The sequence below is a fragment of the Ptychodera flava genome, chromosome 10 (assembly GCF_041260155.1).
Source record: "Ptychodera flava strain L36383 chromosome 10, AS_Pfla_20210202, whole genome shotgun sequence".
Lineage (NCBI taxonomy): Eukaryota > Metazoa > Hemichordata > Enteropneusta > Ptychoderidae > Ptychodera > Ptychodera flava.
The window spans coordinates 2,847,018-2,867,747 of NC_091937.1; the positions used below are offsets into that span (position 1 = coordinate 2,847,018).

General features: G+C 36.5%; 1 protein-coding gene across 1 annotated transcript; it reads right to left on the reverse strand.

Annotated features, from left to right (window-relative positions):
- Nucleotides 1-2,329: 2,329 nt before the first annotated feature.
- LOC139142956 (uncharacterized) lies at nucleotides 2,330-20,304 on the reverse strand. Its single transcript, XM_070713152.1, has 5 exons — nucleotides 19,882-20,304; nucleotides 7,380-7,471; nucleotides 5,736-5,953; nucleotides 2,943-3,024; nucleotides 2,330-2,513 (listed from the first exon to the last, which is right to left on the reverse strand). The coding sequence occupies exons 1-5, from the start codon at nucleotides 20,302-20,304 to the stop codon at nucleotides 2,330-2,332; spliced, it is 999 nt and encodes a 332-aa protein (XP_070569253.1).
- Between the last annotated feature and the right edge of the window lie 426 nt (nucleotides 20,305-20,730).

Here is a 20,730-nt window from a genome sequence, read left to right on the forward strand (position 1 = left end):
AATTTTCAACAGCCACCAAACTCATAGGTGGTTCAACAAGATTCATTTTAAACATTGAGAAAATTTTTTTTCTTCTCCATTGGCTACATGTTACTGGCTGTACTGGTTTACTTTATTAGCGAATGATGGATACTTCAACTGGTTATTGGCCTGTCAAACTTTCCGTTCTTAACTTTGTTGGAGGGCATCCATTGAATTGTCATGACTTCAGCACATTCTCGATTATTTGAATTCCAGGTATAGATGACAAGGCAATGTAATGTTATCGTTCGAATAAGATATCATTTCTTCAGTGGTCATTAATTTGTATTGGGTTGCCGGTTTGGAATTTTCAACATTTCAAAATAAACTTTACAAGTTATTTAGTGACACGTTTACGAAACTTTTCACTGCTTGTCATTCAATTATGATGATTTTTATTCCTCCCGATGCTCTTCTTGTTTCTAGGGTAGCTTCAGAATCAACAATGTGGCTGCTGACGACTGAGAGAACAAACAAAACTGAGAAACTCATTCGCAAAATACACAGAGTTAATGGTACAACATACCAGAGACTGTCTTTCACTATATAAAGGCAGTACAAGAGTTGGCAGAGATAGTAACCTGGAAATGAAGAATATTACATGATCATTTGAATTTTCTTCCTGTTCTACCCAAGTATTAGGACCTCGTCTTCAGAGTATCCGATGAGGTTAATATTGCAAAACATTTATTTTATCTGCATATTACTCCCATGAAAAATGTTGAACTGACAGTATGAACCGGGCATTTTTCTCGTCAATACTTAGAAGGAAGAGCATGCTGACGAGATTTCCAATCGTTTGGATTTATTAAGGTATCTGATAGTACATTGAAATTGTTCTTCAGTTTGTGAGTTTATTTAAAATTGCCATTTGTCAAGGAAAAACAGGAATACAGATGTGTACAGATGGTTCATATTTTTCCATTGAGTTTCTGTTCATTATGTCGCGAGCTAATATCAAAGGAAAATCTTCGCCCAAAAAAATTCATTGTGTTTCGGTTTCGGTGTTTTGGTTTCCCTTGTACGACATTTGTAAATTTAGAATCCACGTATTCACACGCTGAACAGAGGATCGCAAATAAAATCTTTTGCCACCGAAGGTTTACACAGGTTTACCGTCAGTCTGGTATACTATGAACTATCACTGAACGCCTCTAAGCTTGGAGGCGACCATTATCTTAACACAGCAATTTCCTGTGCTGTTGAGATTCCCGGTTACGCTGCGATATTGTACATACACAGTTCTCGGAAGAAGGTGGCCTTTGTGTGACACTATCGGCGTTGGAGGAGTTGCATTAATTATTACACTACTTAGCCCCTCTTGTGTATACTTTTCCTGCACTAAAGGATGGCTATGGTCTGATATTGTTTTCTCATTAATTGGTGTTCATGAACATCGAGCATATTACTTCTGGAAAGTATCTTTTAAGAAACACATCCTTTACCAGTTGTAGGGCTGCATATTCCCATGGCAGCACATGTACGCTGCACGTGTTTTGGAAGCGTAAACTGGTTATACTGACCGATATATTAAAAGTTCGGTCAACACAGTCAAACACACAAAAAACGGCAGCAAAGCAATTATGACTTACCATCAAAGCACGTGACTTGCTGGTATATGCCATTCACTATGGAAGTCTTTTGTGCGTAACTAACATCCATAAAGTGTTTAATAGAAAGTTTCAATCGCAGCCTACTCCGAGACTTGTAATGCGAATTCCAAATTTCAACCTACGATACACGGTTACTTAGCAAAGATGTCAGCGATCACAACCACCTAGCTACATCATTACCTTAAAGTTACACAATTCTTATCCGGCCACACAATTAAGTATCTCTGTTTTGATAGTTACGATTTTTTATTCCATTGCACTTTTTGAGATACATGATATAGAAACACAAACTATCCCTTGACTTTATTCAGCTTACATTAAAACGAATATCAGCTGTCAACGATGTAGGTGTCTCTCTTGTCAAGTAGCAATCGATTATTATACAATTCTGAAGACAGGTAACACATAATTACAATTTCAACAGTATTTAATGTCTGTTTTCTCAGAGCTGATATTTGTGCTTACCAACATCATGCAACACATAATGTCAATTTTCAAGTGCATTGCCTAGACTTTTTTCTTACAGAAATTGTGACTTAGACGTTATACTGCATATATTCGTGCCTTTGCATCGTACACCGGATGACAATAAGAAGGAGAATCCTATATTATTATCACCCTAAATTAATTTATAGAAAACTGAGCCTGTTCTACTCTTAAAAATGTGTCCCTACATAATATAAACCGGGTCTTCATCACAATTCAGTTGTCTGGCTTCCAACATTAGCACTTGTTTCAGTTAATGTGTCCAGAGCTTTATTTTCCATCCCACCGCTCTTTTTCAACTCCTTTGCTGTCTTCTCTACTCCATATTTCTCCTTTGCTGACCCAACGCTATTGCTTTTCGAACTTTGTTCTTCTTTTATCCCTTTTGTTTTCCTACGAGATAAAAATGATTTTGGCAGTTATCTTTGGTTGTTGTTGAATGTTCGTATGCGCGAGGTATGTACGACAAACCTGACCAATATACCTAGAAATCATTGCTCATAAACGGTGCTGCCATTCTCATTCTATCCGACAAGCTTCAGAAATGCTTAATCTCAACATCCTTGTATTGTTGTACTTCCTAATATTTTACATGTTATTCACTATTACTCTTTATCTATGATAAAAATATTTTCCTTTCCTAAAAAACGAGTGGGTTACGCGATTATATCCTTTTTCTCTCATTTAATGACACTTCAGTGTTTCACCTAGCTTGTAGTTTAGTAATTCTGTTTTCAAACAGAGAAGTGACAGACACGTCTGATCAGCGAGCAGCAGTACCAGTAATGACAATCACCACATCCCTGCTACCACATCACTTACTTCCCAAATTGTTCGCTCTCCTCTATAGAATCGGGTAATTTCTTGTTTCTGGTTTCAGGTAGCAGCAAGGCTAGCACACCAGCTAAAATTGACGTTGACCCAAATATTATTATTGGCAATGGTTCCCATAAAGTCCCAATCAGAATCATCTGCGGGGCTAATATCGCTCCTATACGAGCACACATCGAAGCAATGCCCATACCAGTTGTCCTATTGTGGGAAAATATTAGCACTCAAAAGCACATGGAGCGGAATGAACGTGAATACAACAAAGGACAAAAGCTTTAAGCTCCTGTTTGAATGTAAAAACAGATAAAATGTATGACCGCAGTTACTGTGTTCGGCGTACATATGCATCATAAAGGCCAATGATAGGATGTATGTCAATGAATTAATTTAGATATAGTTTACAAGTATGTTCATCTTCCAACTTTAAAATAATTGTAGAAACGATGCAATTTGAATGTAAACTTTACTATCAACGACCCAGCTCTTCTTGCGAAATTAGTGGACAACTTTAGATGAATTATCATTTGTGAAATAGAAAGACAACACAAGATGATGAAGTTTATTGTAACTTTGCCGGAAAGTAATCTTGGGACGAAGAGAAAGTTAATCTTCGTGATTGCTATATTTCCATCCTTAAATAGTATAAAACTATGAAACTTAATCTCAAAACACCTATAAAAGTGCCGAAGAACCCTTCCAATATTGAAAATTATACCCTACATTCGATCCAAAAACAACTGTGTGCAGTAGTTCTCAGACTTTATGAGAAAGTAACGAGTCTTCTCGCCATTATTACCATTATCATTGTTTTCTATGTTTCTTATTTCGCCAAAATGATTCATACGTTTTTAGTTCCTTTTCAGAACTGAGTGCCGAATGTGACTGAAACTCCCATTAAGGCATCGATTTTCAACTTTTGGCCAAAATATGCATACGGCAAATTAAGTTCCTATCAAATCAAAGAGTAAAGGGTATTTATGAGTTATGTAACACTATCAGATTTTGTCTCACATTTAAACATGGGCTAATTGATAAACTTCAATTATCTATGGAAAGACCAAACCAAAAGATACTTTTTCATGTTTACAGGCAGAAATTGATAAAACAAACAATTTAAGTTGAAAATAAGTATAATGATGCAAATGAGGCAGCAGCAAGAGTTTGATACAGTGCTGAACTATATAGCAGAAAAATGTGTAAAAAAACCTCGTATACATAGAAAACGGAAAAAACAAAATATTTCCAAAAGGTAGTTCTATAAAGATTGTCTCCAACTCCGGAAAGAATTTCAAGCCGTTACTAAAAGTCTTCCAAAAATCCCTCATGACCCTATACTACGAGGAAATTCTTTACTTTGAAAAAACAGTATGACAAACCATTAACTTAAATAGAAAGAACTCAAATTGGCCCAGGTAAAAAACAATTTGAATTTTCGAAAGATGAGCCGGCACAATTTTCGAAGATACTAAAATAAATTAAAAACACCACATCTTCCAGCCCCACTTCTGGTACTATACACCCCAATGAATGGCTTTTTTTAAAAAAATCTCCTCAATAATTATTATCCCACGTCGGATATTGATAATAGTAGAGATACTATAAACACCCATTGACCAATCCCCAACCCATCTGAAAATAACGTTATAAATGATAAAGTAGGGAAGCGAAATCAGAAAAGCTATTAGTCATCTTAAAAATAACAAGGCCTAAGCAGAAGACAAATTATGTAAAGAAATGTTTAAATGTGGAAGTTATTATTTAACCAAATATATACAAAAACTATTTAATATTGTTTTTAAACAGGGCAAAATAGCACAGACATGCAACGATTGGCTTATAGCACCAGTATTTAAGTCTGGGTCTAAAACAAACATTTCAAATTACAGAGGCATTGCGATATCTAGCTGCCCTGGTAAATTGTTCACTAGTGTGTTCAATGCTAGGCTAGTATCATTTTTAAACCTGAATAATCTATTGACCAACAATAATTCGGATTCAGAAGAGACTGTCGAACAACAGACAACTTGCTTATGCTGAACACAATTATCAACAAATACGTACATAGTAAAGATACGAAGGATGGTAAAGGTTCAAAACCAAATAAATTGTTTGCCTGTTTCATTGATTTAAGAAAAGCCTTTGAAAGTGTTTTGCATAGGGTTTTTATCAAAAGTTAATCAATAATAACATTAGTAGACATATGTTTGATATTAAAACAAATATTATAGCAAAAATGTTTAACAAAATAAACTACAGGATAAAAACTAGTGAGGGATTTAAAAAGAAACGTTTCAGTCTACCACAGCAGTAAAACAAAGGTGTAACTTAAGACCAACCCTTTTCAAATACCCTTGTAAACTTCAGCTTCCATTCCTTTTATAAATAAATGTCAACTTACAGCTTCTGCTGTCCATGTTTACTATTATAAACACTGATTTGATTCAGTGAACCTTACACCTCACAGGAGTTGGATAAAGCTCAGCAGTAAAAACATAAATGATAGCGAACGAGGCTGAGATACACAGCTTGCCAAGCACTGCCAACGTTATTCCAATCCATTCCATTCCGCCTGTTATTTGTAAAAGTTAATTTTGAAAGTTGAATAAATGATGCGAATATTGCACGAACCCATCTGCAAAGTAGATAATGAAGGATCTGGCCAGCTTTATCGCAGTTATAACCACGTTAACAATTAACATTTCTGCATTTTGCGACTGAGATACAATGACATATTTCAGGGTGTTCACTGAAAAGCAATACAAATTCGATAAGAATACCACTTACATTTTGGGACAAACAGGGTGAGAATACAAGCAACGCCTCCGATGACTTCAGTTACAAACATGGACCAGCGACGACCAAGGATTGTCTGTGGTATGTACAGACTCAATGTATAAGCTGGAATTTCCACAGCACCGGAAAGGAATGCATTTAAGTAGTCACTTCCTCCAAGATTTGATGTGTTAAGAGAAAGACCATAGTATACAAGACTAGCAGTGAACCTATAAGAAAACATCGAAAAGTAATCCTATAGATGGGTCTTCATTTCACTATAGTCTATACCACAATTTACTTCTCCCAACACATTATGACAATTTACAAGTATATTGCCATAGGCATCATTTGCTGATGTGGATGATAGATCAAAGTTAATAGGTGCTCGAGTTCATTAAAACAACGGTAGCAGTTTGTTTTATCTTTTATCCTAATCGATGAATGCAAAGAGCGGAGAGATGGCGAAAAAAAGTAGCAAAAGTTTTAAATATATAGCAGCGCAAGACAGAGCAATGGGGACACACATGTCAGAGTTCGGTTTAGTTTGTGTTTTTTGAATTTTTCAGTTTTGAGTATATCGACCTTTAAGGGTGATGAACGCGTCAACTTTGAGGATGAGATACTTCGTATAGATGTGCATATTGAAAATTGATTGAACCTTGTGTGTATAGGTGAAGAGACTCTTGTTAGCAGTGTTAGCAACACTCAGAACAGCATCTGTTCAACAGCGTGACATCAAACAGTATCGGGTTTGCAGTTCTGACGTCATCGAGTCGAACAAGAACAAACGTTGAGAGGTCGAACAAGAATAAACGTTCGAGAGATTAAGGACAATTTTTTTAAGATTGTTTCGAACACATTCTGTCGATTGTATCACATCGTTGTTTGTGCTACAATCGTGTTTGGAATTTTGATACTCGAGCCTGTGGATGGCTGCAGCTGCGTATTCGTTAACAGTCGACAGTCTTTTGTCAAAGGTTCTGTCAACAGTCTACAGCTAGCTCGAACTGTGCTCCTCGTACAAGATAAATATCTGTAAATTACTTGAACGGATGGTAATACACAAATTATTATGTGCATGCTAATCCCTATACAATGTATCAGGATGTTATCCACTGAGAGAGCAAACGGCGGTAACGCACAGGGTACATAGTGGTTGTGACTCCTTGCATTCACCTTCATGTTGTTAGTAACCCCCATCACCAAGTAATATCGTACAGTATTATGTTACATACTTACAATATTTACCGTTTGATTAAGTCCATTTTTATGACATTACAATGGGTCTCAGACCAGGTTTAATGATTATATTTGTCTCTGTGACTTTTCTTTCTCAGTTGATTCAGCGATACACCTTTTCCAACTTACGTTTGCTTTGGCAGTATTTCTATATTTCGGCTAGGTGACAAGCAGACAGGCAGGCGGGCAGACAGAGAAGGAAGTAGACCCTATACAGCCCTTTCACAAGAGGACATGGTGTCGAATGGTCTAGAAGATTCCAAGAAAAGTTTGATATGCTTGCATTGGAATTTGGAAATGATCGAAGCATTGTAAAAGCGCACTGGGTCGTCCGGGAAACAAATTATCACTAGCGCTCTGTGATCGAAATCAAGTATGTTTGCCTCGACCAAACTAATAAATACATCAGCTTACCAATTGTAGAACACATTCAGGGTTTTCTTTCTCATGTTTGGGTATCGAAACAAATCAACGACGCTAGCTTTGCCCTCTTCGGCCTCCTCTTCCTAAGAAACAAAATTTATTGAAAATGGTAGATATTGATTATTGCCTCTACATTACGTCAACCAAGGAAATGATACAGATGGCGTTGTTGGTTTATGTAGATCCGCAATTAGTGCATGTTTTCATGTATCCTGCGTATTTGGTAGTGCAATAAACAATGATCGACTGAAATCCGAACTCTTGGGAAAGCTGTTAATATAAGCTACTCATACAGACAGTATATTTTTTGTCAAAATCGAATGGAATATGTCGAATGAGAAGAACTTTCTTTGGAAAACAAAATTGATCGCCTAAATCTAAACCTATCTACATAAGAACATCCATGTATACCTGCTGTCATAGCCATGGTACCTGTAGCACTCTATGGTCTGAATAGCTTTCGACTTTTAGAGTCATTGCGATTTGGTGAAACTAACAGGTTCACTTTGTGCACAATTCTTTACCTTCGACTCATTAAGCATCTACATACAAAGTGATTACTGATACATGCAACGGATCCCATTTTTGTAGTTGACCACAAAAAGACATTCCTGACATAAAAATATAATGAACATTGTCTGGAGATGAACTTACAATTCTCTATAGGCAGTAATGTTCCTTAAACAATAACTAATATTTCTTTGATCATAACTGTTTAAATTTGCGAGAAATCAGTATTTAGAAATCGTTTCTGTTTATTTCTTACAACGTTCACTCACTATTTTCCCTTGTGTTTTTATTTCGTCATATACACTCTGTGGTAGAGTCACACCATTTCCCTTTTCATATTTTCTGATGACATTTTCAAGTCCCCCCCCAACTATCACAGGCCCGCATATTTGTAAAGGATGTGAGCGCTGTATTAGCACTTTGTATAGTCATATTAAAAAGGCAAGTTCTTTAAATGCATCAGTGAATTTTTTAGATTTATTGGTCAAAAAGCAAACTTGAGTTAATCCAGCTTCGGCCAGGTCAATTGCTTCTGCTGAAGAGCACACAAAATGACAATCATGAGAGAGTAGGCAAATTGTGAATTCTGGCTAATTGCCATATTGCACAGTGACATACCAAAAATTTGTTTCAAAACAACAAGGCATATATGAATTAGATGCTACTCAAAATTGACAATACTGGAAGGTTAAAATATTCCATCAAATAAATGTTTTTATCTCTGAAATTTAGTGTGTAATAATTGCAAATTTGGTTAAAAAATAAATAATTCCATTTGGTCACATAGTTTTTCTTTTAGTCTTTACTGTTCAAAGTTTTACTCCTGTATCATTTTATAACAAGAATGTGAATGTTTAGAAAATCAAGCATGGTGACCCCATATTTTTTCTTTAATATTTGATTATTCTCATATGCCAGAATTCAACAATTCCTATGTGTTCTTCCATGTGTTGGTCTCTGGCCTGATCTTGTGTACAAGTATGTGTCACTGTCATGAGCGTCATTTGACCCAAACTCTTCTTCAACTACCGTGTACATCAAAGTCAGAGCTGTCTCTGTCACTGTTCAGGTATGCAGTGACAGTGACACTGCAGTAGCAGAGAATTAATGATAGTGACACTACCCATAGGCAGTAGCTGTATTAACTTTGATAATTTTGGCAATATTTTTGTTCAGTTTTACAACTGCGTTCTTGTTCTACTCCCTACAGCATGTTGAATTGTCTAGTATTCAGCTTGCTATCTCAGCCTATGTGTGTGTACCATGCATTTGTATCACTGACTGTCAGTCTCGACTCCAATTAAATAATCACCAAATTTATATTTATATTTATATATACAGGCTTGGTCGACAAACTAAATATTGTGTGTTTGAGCATGCAAGAAACTGTAGTTGTTATATTACATAGAAATATTGCAGAAATTATTAACAGTTGCAGCTTCTGCCCTGTTACTAGGCTCAAGTTTGTTTTTTACGACAAATTACACGTTTAGATTTTTTCGAGATAAAAGTCATGAAATGTGACAAAATGGTTCCGATCAACTCGATTCCGATCTGTGCCTACCAAAATCACTCAACCGCGAACAGACTGCGAAACTAATGCTACCGTGGCGGCACGGTCAATGGTCCATGTAGTGGACGGCCATTGGATACGTTCATACGACGATTATAGAGGTGCCCATGAGCTGCATTATTTCCAGTCGGGTTGGGGTGATGAAACTAAATCGCGTTTGATTAATCTCTGTCGGAGTTGTCCAAAAAGAGACACTCGCCATAGATTATAGCATCAAATGTTGACCGTTCAGACTGAAATATGATGAAATGTCTGAACATCGCCGTGATGTCTTTCTTCTCTATACGTTTTTCTGAGCTGGTTTTTTACTGCATTGCTGTAATATTATCTGATTTTTTTTGAAATCTTAATCAACTTTTCTTTCCCAACCAGGGTACAACATTGCCTTTTTTACTTTCATTGTAACCTAGGATTCATTTAATTCGCAGATTAAAAGACTCTTATGTTTTTCCTTGATTGTCTGTAACTGACTTAGCTATCCCGATATCGATATTGCGTTTGCATTCAGGTGTCTTGAAACTTACGCCATTCACTGAAATAGTTTTCGGACAAACTCAAGAAATTTGACAACTACTAACGAATAGTCGGCAAAATTTACAGAAACCTGCAATAACAATTATGGTCATTTCGCCGTCTTTAGCTAAGCGGGTTCGCTTGGCGGAAGCACTATGTAACGATCTGAGTTCCCATTTTTACCCAACCGTGTGAGTGTAGTATTTGAACAAGTGAGAGCATAATCTTACGCTGTTCCGAGTGGCCTGGGGATTTTTTATAATATACAATAAATTGACCCTATCAAACTTACTCTGTTTTACATTGCTTGGATATTGATATTTTATGTATACTTTTTGACTTTTGATTTAAAGTCTTTTGACTCTCCATTGGCGGCAGCACATGTACTGTTACAACCGTTGTGTGATGACCGGAGTGTGATTGTAAAGTTGTCGGGTAGTTGTGCAGAAGAAAAATCATTTTGTATTTACATGTAGAGGCTGCACCTGGGGATTCCCAATATCTTTGAAACGGGGATGACGGTAATCTTTCCTAGTGATGAAAATTTTGTGAACGTCTTTGCAATGTGTTCCCACGATGAGTGTGAACTGATTCTTTGTCAGTAAAAATCGTCAGAAATGGTCAGTGACCGTCATAAAATATGTAAAATCATTGTGAGGAAGATAGTAAGAAATTCACATCGCAATATTTGCTGTCGTATTTCTCAGTAGGAATAACCCATTTTTACACGTTGTTAATAAGAAGAGCAAGCAGGTATTTGGCGGTCAATTGCTTCTATCATAGTAATCTTGATCGCAGCTATTTGGCGAGAAGACAGCAGGCTCGTATAATCTCGCAAAATTATTGATATTATGTCTTTGTGTTGAAAATTTTCGATCGGAGGCAGCAGCTCAAATCAACAGCCGTGGTATATTGGGAATCGTGTTTATCACTGGACGCAGAAGTACCTTGCTATCATCATTACGTCATGTACCAATGTATGCCCCTGAAAGTTATCGGGGGCAACACATTGGTCGTTTGTACCGTCCAAAAATTTCAAAGCTAGAAATTTTTACCCTGACATATAATACAGCGACCTTTCACACTAATGATCACTCCACTGTTTCTGTTGTTTTTTTATTTGCCCCGTGGCCCCTGTTAAGATGTTTTCCATACGATACACAGTTTGAATCTTTTCAAGGTAAATTTAGTATATTCCCAGTTTGTGGGGTAAAAATGTCTAAAGTGAAAGGTTGACGACGCTGATAGAGTAGACATCGAGGGCGGCACAGTTGACTGAGATCCTGTCGGTTTGGGGTCGTTTAGTCCAGAAACCTGCAAAGTTCTATATGATCACCGTTCGGCATTTGGGTGTTTTAACTCAAAGTGTTTTGGTCAAAGTAATTCAGTAACAATGTACGCCGGAGTCCTTGTGTTGTTTTTGTCACCGTCACAGGCGTATACGGACAGCTTTAGATTAAAAACGGTAAAAATATTCAGTGCTCGTAAATGCGTGCAAAGTTTAGTCAGTGACTGTTTACGCAGCAGTCGTCAATACGACTATGATTTGCCACCACGCAACAACTGCAACCCCGCATCAATATACATGTATATAGTCCATACGAAATTTTTTTGCTGAATAGAAGGAGGTGAAAATTACGGTAGGAAAGGTCGGTCCATTTTCCGTCAAAGTTGTCGATCTTCAAAATCTTCATTGTACACAAACTACGTGAGTGACTGTTATAGGGCTACACGTCCCATGTGCTTTCCACTGTTCCTTGTTGCAAGCTATGTCCAAAGCGCGGAGTTACAGACATTGGTGAAGTACCGCGTACATTGATTGTGTCTAAAACCACTACCTGTTTGCTCCTTGTATTTTTTGTGTCCCTAACGTTGACTGGTTCTATTTGCGTACACATATAGCTGTTAGGATTAAGATTTCCTGGATAAATAGATACGCTCATAGTTTATTCCGCCTCTGACGCAAAGATACACGCTGTTTTACATGTACCACTCCTAGGCCCTGGGATCGATTACCATACCTTTAACATTATTGAAAGTCATTAAGCATTTTAACTTCAGCCAATTCCAAATTTGCATATAAATGAACTTTCCTAATTATACCTGAATTGACTGGACCAAAAGTTGACGAAACTTACTACATATATTGAAGATACTATGATACAACATTCTTGAAAATCATGAAGTATTTTTGCTTCAGCTAATTCCTAATTTGCATATTTAATGAACTTTCCTAAGTAGGGATATATATCTGAATTAACTTGACCAAAGTTGTTGAAACTTGCTATGTACATCAAAGATATTATGGTATAACATTATTGAAAGTCAAACGACATTTTCACTTCAGCCAATTCCTGATTTTCATATTTAATTAATTTTCCTAGTTAGGGATATAATTTTGAATTGACTTGATCAAAGTTGATAAAACTTGCCGTGTACATTAAAGACACTATAATACAATATTATTGAAAGTCATTAAGCATTTTCTCTTCAGCCAATTCCTAATTTGCATATTTAATGAACTTTCCTAATTAGAGATATATACTGAATTGACTTGACCAAAGTTGATGAAACTTGTCATGTAAGCTTACATTGAAGATACTTTGTTACAACATTATTGAAAGTCATGAAGCATTTTCAAAGCAGCCAATTCCTAGTTTGCATATATCATGAACGTTCCTAATTAGGAATATATATCTGAATTAACTTCATCAATGTTGACGAATCTATTAAAGATACTATGATATGAAATTATTGAAAGTCATAAAACATGTTTTCTTCAGGCAATTCTTAATTTGCATATTTAATGATCTTTTCTAATTAGGGATATATACTTGGATTTACTTGATCAAAATTGGTAAATATGCTATGTACATTGATGATTATACCAGGTTAAAACAATACTGAAAGCCATTTCACATTTTCATGTCAACTAAGTTATAATGTGCAGATCTATTGAGCTTTCACAGTATGGCATATATAAGCTTGAAGGACTTGGCCAGGCAATTACTCTTCCTATATAAAGTGGTGATTTTTATTTCAGCTAATTACATATTTGTATACTTCATGACCTTTTAGAATTAATCTGTGGTGAGTATTATTCATTATGTTGATCATAATACTTTCAATGAAGTTGCAAACATGTGACAAAGGTTCAAATTTACACATAACTGCAATATATAATGAAACACGTGAGCATTTTCAGTTCATATCCGGTTTTTATATATCACAGAACAGAGATGTAAGCATATGTTTTCATAAATACTCATTATTAGTTATAGTCGTGACAGTTTACGTAGTACGTAATGGAAGAGCAAAAAATTTGATAAACACTATGAATTCCATTTAAATGTATTATGCGGAAACCTGTGAAAATTAATTAGTGTGGTTGATTCTTTTTGTGTAAAACAATATGACAGCAAAGGTATTTTGCTGGCGTATCACTGGTCATAATCATCGAATATTCCCTCATTAAACCTAAATGCATTAGATGACGAAGGAAGCATGGGCAGAAATCTAAAAACATGTATTATCAGGAGAAAAGCTCATCGTCAGAGTGTACAAATGCCACTTAAAAAATAATAATAATAATAAAAATAATAATAACAAGGCAGTATTGCTGAAGGCAATGAGTACTTGGGCCGTGATATAGTAATTCTGAGGACAATATATACTAGTATTCAAATATGGACTCTAATTTCCCCTGTCAATTAGGCATTTGATTATCTGGTTATTAAACGAAGCAATGGCATGGCAATGGCAAAATATGTCTAGCAACTTTTGTGGAGTTTGAGGCAGGGGTTCTTTATTAATAGTGGAAATTGCTTTAACTCCTTAAATATTCAAATTACAGCAAATTTCTTTTGTTCTCGATGGTAGATGTCTAATAAATATTAATATGTGCACAAATAACATGGTTTGTTTATCTATATTATGGTGGAGATGTCAGAATCTGATCGTGACCACCCCCTCACAAAGTCTAATGGTGCGTCCCTAAGTGAATTGTTCTGGCATTGGGAAGCAAACTCAACATTACAGGATTTTATTAGAGCCAGTTAAAGGGCCTGAGAGGTAACTGCAAAATTTAACCAACCTCAAGTTACCATTTAATTTTTCGTAGATATTCATTGCTATCTATAAATTTTGCTTATGGCAGAATAGGCGAAACAAAGAAAAGATTTTGTAATTCTGCCATTTTCCAAAGCTTGCCATACTATTTGAAAAAAAGGGTACAAATGAAGGGGATTCCTGTCCCATCCTGAAGTAGGTTGCACCATGTTGTATTTGTAAAGATGGAAAGACTGCACGTGCACCATTTTTGGTGTTTATCATAATTGTATGGCAGTACTGTGGCCATATTTGGGAGGAGAACCGGTTGCCTTACAGAATCTATCCATGTAGTTCAACTCAATGGATAATTATACTTGAATAAACATCGCAGAGTCAGAACATTTCCATGAACTAACTTTAATATAATAATAAAATCATAAAATATTCTCAAAAGTTGTGCAAAATTTGCATCAACTTAATAAGTGTTTGATATAACCTACTAATCTATGAACTGCTAGACAAACTTTTGAACTGTTAATCAAGTGTCAAACATGGCACCAGAAATCGAAGGACAATCTGGAAACCTTTTTGAAAATAACACAACTTGCGAGTTTTTTCCTGAGGTAACATTAAAAACACAACTGAATTAACTATATTATCAAACAACATGTGCACTTATTACACGTAACTCGCTTGACAATTGGGTTTGGAAAAAATACAAGATTTATCCACTAAACGATTGGTAACCTACACATGTATGAAACTATTGAACACATTTATCCAACATTCATTATCTATACAAGTTGAATAGTTGTTTGAATGGAAATTGTCAGTGAAACATGGTTAATTTGCCATTCTATATGAACAATGAGAGGAAGTGAAAAACACAACATAATTGGCTTTTAAGGTTATTTTTATGACAATTAGCAAAATGTCACCACACCAGATTACACTGCATTTTTACAATTGGTAGACTTGCTTTGTTAAACACTGCAGGATTATTGATTAAAATACTGTCAGGAAATGGCAGAGTTAGCACTAATTTGGTGTATCCAGACGCAGATTCTGAAGTGATTGCAATGCATGCATGCATGCAAGCTGTTGTAAAACGAGTCATTGACAATGACATAGTCCCCACTTGTAATAGGAGTATTAGTCTTGATGGGGCAGGGAAATGTGGTCATTAAGAAGTATCAGTAAAGTGTACATGTTGAGATCTATGGGCACATAGGTCTATGTTGTTCCCAATTTGAAACATGAGGCATGTCTAAGTTCTGGTTCTAAATCGGGAAAAAAGATCAGACCTCTAGCTGTACTGTCCAGCCAAGAAATACATATGTGCATAATAAATGAGGTACAAGATGTGACATCTTAGGGTCTAATATCTTATCAAAATTGAAGGGTATAGAACTTGTGATTACTGAGTTATACAGATATATGTATAATCAAGGTCAAAGGTCATCAACACTGGGCAAAATGCTTGATATGCGCTTAGCATATTTACGTATATTGACGTATATGGAACACAATACTAATTGCATATGCAGCGTATATCTTTGTATATGGAACATTCCAATACGCTTATATGTGTAGCGTATTTCTATGAAGATCATGAGTATATGTAATGCAGATCTTTGCACACTAAGTGTACACTGTAGTTTTGCATTTTATTAGCATACGTACTGTAAACTTAATGTATTTGACACATGTACAGAATCAGTATATGTGTATATATTGTTGTATATCAAGCATTTTGCATTTTGATCAGTGCAAGGTCACGTGACATTTGAAAAAAAACGTTGTATTGCTAATTAATCCCTATATGCCAAGAATCAGACCTCTAGCTCTATTCGCTTGCCCAGAATTAGATATGTGCATAATTAATGAGGTAAAGCGTGTGTTGTCATAAGGTCACCTATCCTACTAAATATAAAGAACATAGCACTAGTGGTTACTTATTTATTGGAATAAACGTATATTTAAGGTAAAAGGTCATCGAGGTCACATGACATTTTGTCAAAAAATTTCTACCTTATAGTTATCCCTATATACCAAAAATCGGACATCCAGCTCTATTGGCTTGCTCAGAATTAGATATGTGCATAATTAATGAACAACAATATGTGGTGTCATAAGGTGTCCCTTCATACCAAATATGAAGGGTGTAGCACTTGTGGTTACTGAGTTGTGGACAAATATGTATATTTGAGGTCAAAGGTCATTGAGGTCACATGACATTTTTTCAAAATAATTGTATTGCTAAGTTATTCCTATATACCAACATCAGACCTCTAGTTCTATTGGCTCGCTCAAAATTGGATATGCGCATAATTAATAAGGTACAATATGTGGTGTCATAGGGTGTCCCATCATACCAAATATGAAGGGTGTAACACTTGTGGTTACTGAGTTGTGGACAAATATGTATATTTGAGGTCAAAGGTCATTGAGGTCACGTGACGTTTTGTCAAAATAATTGTATTGTTAAGTAATCCCTATATACAAAAAGTCAGACCTCTAGCTCGATTGGCTCGCTCAAAATTAGATATGCACATAATTAATGAGGTATAGGATATGTCGTCATAAGGTGTCCCTTCATACCAAATATGAAGGGTGCAGCACTTGTGGTTACTCAGTTGTGGACAAAAATGTACATTCAAGGTCAAAGGTCATTGAGGTCACGTGACGTTTTGTCAAAATAATTGTATTGTTAAGTAATCCCTATATACAAAAAGTCAGACCTCTAGCTCGATTGGCTCGCTCAAAATTAGATATGCACATAATTAATGAGGTATAGGATATGTCGTCATAAGGTGTCCCTTCATACCAAATATGAAGGGTGCAGCACTTGTGGTTACTCAGTTGTGGACAAAAATGTACATTCAAGGTCAAAGGTCATTGAGGTCACGTGACGTTTTGTCAAACAAATTGTATTATTAACTTATCCTTATATACCAAAAAATCAGACCTCCAGCTCTATTGGCTCGCTTAAAATTAGATATGCACATAATTAATGAGGTACAATATGTGGCATCATAAGGTGTCCCATCATACCAAATATGAAGGTTTAGCACTTGTGGTTACTGAGTTATGGACAATAATGTATATTTGAGGTCCAATGTCACCAAGGTCACATGATATTTTGTCAAAATGTCTGAGATATCTGCATGAACCGATGGACTCACTGATGGACTCACGGACGAACATGACCCAATCTATAAGCCCCCTGGACTTTATCCGTGGGGACAAAAACTGTGTCACTGCATCCTTTAGGCAATATGAATACGATGAGAAACTAAATTTTTATTTTTCTTGGCCTTATACATGGGAGTCTATGGAGAACTGCCTTATACACGGGAGTCTATGGAGGTGTAAACTAAAAAGTCCTCTAACACGGCCAAATTTGATAGCATTGTGACAAATCGACGTGCATCTGTATGGGGTTGGGTACTATTTTTGTGCAAAGTTTGAAAGAAATTGACCAGGGCATGTCTGAGATATCTGCGTGAACGGACGGACGGACGCACGGACATGACCAAACCTATAAGTCCCCTCGGACTTCGTCCGTGGGGATTAAAAACAACGCAACAGTTATTACAGCTACACCGGCGGTAGGTTCATATCCAGAGCCCCGTACGGTCTGCCGCCGTCGCTTGAAAACAATCTCATGCACCCAGCCATATGGGCAGCTGGCCGGATGCATGACTTCCCGGAGAAGGCGAGCTGTCACGTTCAAGCTCAGGATTAATTTGTCGACCACATTTCAGTAAATTTACCTTACCTAGATGAAATCTTGTCTATAGGCTGAAATTTCGCCGAAATTTGACAAAATTACATCGATTTTTCAGGTTCATCTCCGACATTTTTGAGTTTTGAGTGCAGACAGAAATACGTTTTGAGGCAACATGGCTGCAACCCCATGTTGACCCCAAGTGAAAATGTGTTCGCGATCAAATCTTCCTATATTTTTTTCAGAATTTTCAACAAAATCATTGCTTCTTACATCTTTTGTAAAATATAAAATACTAAAATAAGACTGCGATGTGCCATGTCTCTAGATTTCTAAAATATCGTTCGTTGACCGCTCGACGGAATACTCATTTCGCAAACTTGTGACGCAGTTGAAATTCAATACTGACCGCCAAATAATCTTAATGAGACGAGATCATTCTAGACATCCTCCAAATTATCCAACCATTCGCATTGGAGTTCAGCTCGCTTAGACTATCATAACATTCTTCGGCCTTCTCTTAGATCGACCCTAATATCTCCCATTTAGGAAATAAATACACAAGCTACCTCGACAAAACTTCGTGCACCATCCAAGACCAAATGCACTACAAATCTGTCTTGACGTCATCATATCCTTACATGGTAATCGGCATACCGTATTTTTTAGCAAAGGGGACACAGAATACGTCGGAGTATTCAGTTTCAAAACGTATTACATTGTGTGATGTTGTCAAAAAAAAGTCATGTTACTGCAGTGGTATAAATTACAAAACACAAAAGTTCAAATCAGTTTATTTTGGACTGGCTTTGCCCAACATTTCATATTGTTTCTTATGCCAGATTTGACCACGTGCTTACTGGCATTTTCATGCAAATTTTGTGTCAAATGATGTGTTCCCCTGGAAAAACAAACGTACGATTTCTAAATGAAGGAGGCGAAATTTGCCCTCAAGACTCGAAACTACCCCTTTATATGGGGTGTACCTAGCTATTTTTAACGAGCTTCTCGAATCTGCAGCTCTATTTCGAAATGATGGTCTGGTTTTCTCAGCTCAAGGATAAGTGTTCGCCATCGCTGTGGGCATTACTATTCTCAACCGGGGGTACAGTTTCCAGTCGTAATGTTTTTCATTGTGTCCGGGATATAAAACCTTTCCTTTTCAAACTTTCCCTTTGATTAACACTAATCCACATCTTGTCAGTGATTAAACATGTTTCAAGTTTAAATGTTAAATTCTGGTCTCGAGCCCTCCTGTTCGACCAAACCGAAATTACCCCTCCCACTTTGGCTCGTCCAGTGGGTGTAGCAAGGGTCGTGCCATCGCCTAGGAAACGGAGGGTGCACTAATTGTTGCATTTCGATGCACATTTTGATTATATTCAGAAGATTTTGTGGCAAAAACTCAGATAGAGAAGCATTTATATTCACATCTCACTTATTCAAGACTGACTGAGAGCAGCACTTCCATTCAGTTAACATCATTACGCCATTTATTATGCCAAGAAAGATGAAGCCAATACATTTTGCCCTCCCTGGTCTCAGCCAGAAATGGTTATACCTTACAGTTTTTTTCCCACGGAATGAAAACAAATGTACTTGGGCTGAGGCCCAAGTACAATAATAAAAGTTTCTTACATACCGCGCATATCCACAAGTACATGTGCTCAAGGCGCTTTACAATTATTATTACCCCTGGTCACTGGACCTAATATGATACCACAAAGATGTCACCAGACAAACATATTTTGAAGAAGACTTTCATAACTGTGAATTGTTACAGTTTTGCTACTTGAATTATTACGATATTTTGTTTCCTGCGTACATGACTCAAAACTCCAAAGTTATTACCACAAAGTACATAACTATTAAAATCCTGAAGATTCACGCCATAAATTGAAAATTGACTTCATGTAATTTCCTTGAGTAGAGTTTTGCAAAAGTTACAAATAAAATGCCGTTACAAGAACCGCCTGATGTATTGTACTTCATTCAGTGCAAAGTACCTTCATTCAGCGAATCTTGTGTCCACATTTCTCTGCCTTGTGACATTTTGTTGGCAGAGTAAACGCACGACTTGACAAACTTCAAGTATGACCTTATTGATAAGTACTCACCTCTTGAATTACTGTCGACTTATACTGAGATCGGTCATACATCCACCCATGATCACACTTTATTGTTGTATTAATATATTTAGCGATGCCTTTTCCAGGAGAATAGTCGATATCCGAGATGTCATATCGGTAACAATTACTCAACACCAGTGAGTCACCACAAACGCCGGTCGCATCTTCAAGTGGGACACTAAAATTCTTGATAGTTTCTATGCAGACGTCGTAAGCAGCTTGATGGGTGCAGTTCTCGTAATAATCTTCGAGTTCTGGAGCATTACACCAGCGGTCGGTCTCAGCTGCGAGGAACACATGTGCAAGTCCTTGCATCGAAAGTATTGGTATCAAGCAAACCAGAAAGTAAAGTTGTTTTTGGTAAGGACCAAACTCACCCAGATACTCTAAAACTTCATCAAATTCCACCATTTTGGTGTCAGGTTGTTCAATCACTGCCAACTGATACAGCTTTCGTCGGTTAAACATTAATCTTCTAGATTACAGTGATTATAGTTGGCGTCGTTTATAGGACGGTGATAAATATTACCAAAATTAGCTGAAAGGCCATTGGCTCGTACTTTTGTCAAGGCGTCTTTTGAAAGCCCCTCGTTCAAGGATTTTATTAACAACATTTAAAATTTTAATGTTTTCTTGATAAGAAAACCGGCATCATATCAATATTAAGGCCGTTAAATCAATCAGTGTAGTAGGAGTTATCCCGTATACCCTTTTCTATTTTTTGAAATGGCTTTATTTTCTTTTTTCTTTCTTTTTGTTTTGCCAATTGAAGGTGTACGAACGATGTTGTGCCGTTTCATCACTGCATCACATCCTATGAATTATGTACCAGGAACT

Coding starts and splice junctions, on each gene's coding strand:
- LOC139142956 (XM_070713152.1), bottom strand. CDS start 20,304: ATGGTGGAATTTGATGAAGTTTTAGAGTATCTGGGTGAGTTTGGTCCT. Junction 7,472..19,881: donor AGTCGACAGTAATTCAAGAG/GTGAGTACTTAT, acceptor TTTGTTTCTTAG/GAAGAGGAGGCCGAAGAGGG. Junction 3,025..5,735: donor CACCCTGTTTGTCCCAAAAT/GTAAGTGGTATT, acceptor CGTCAATTTTAG/CTGGTGTGCTAGCCTTGCTG.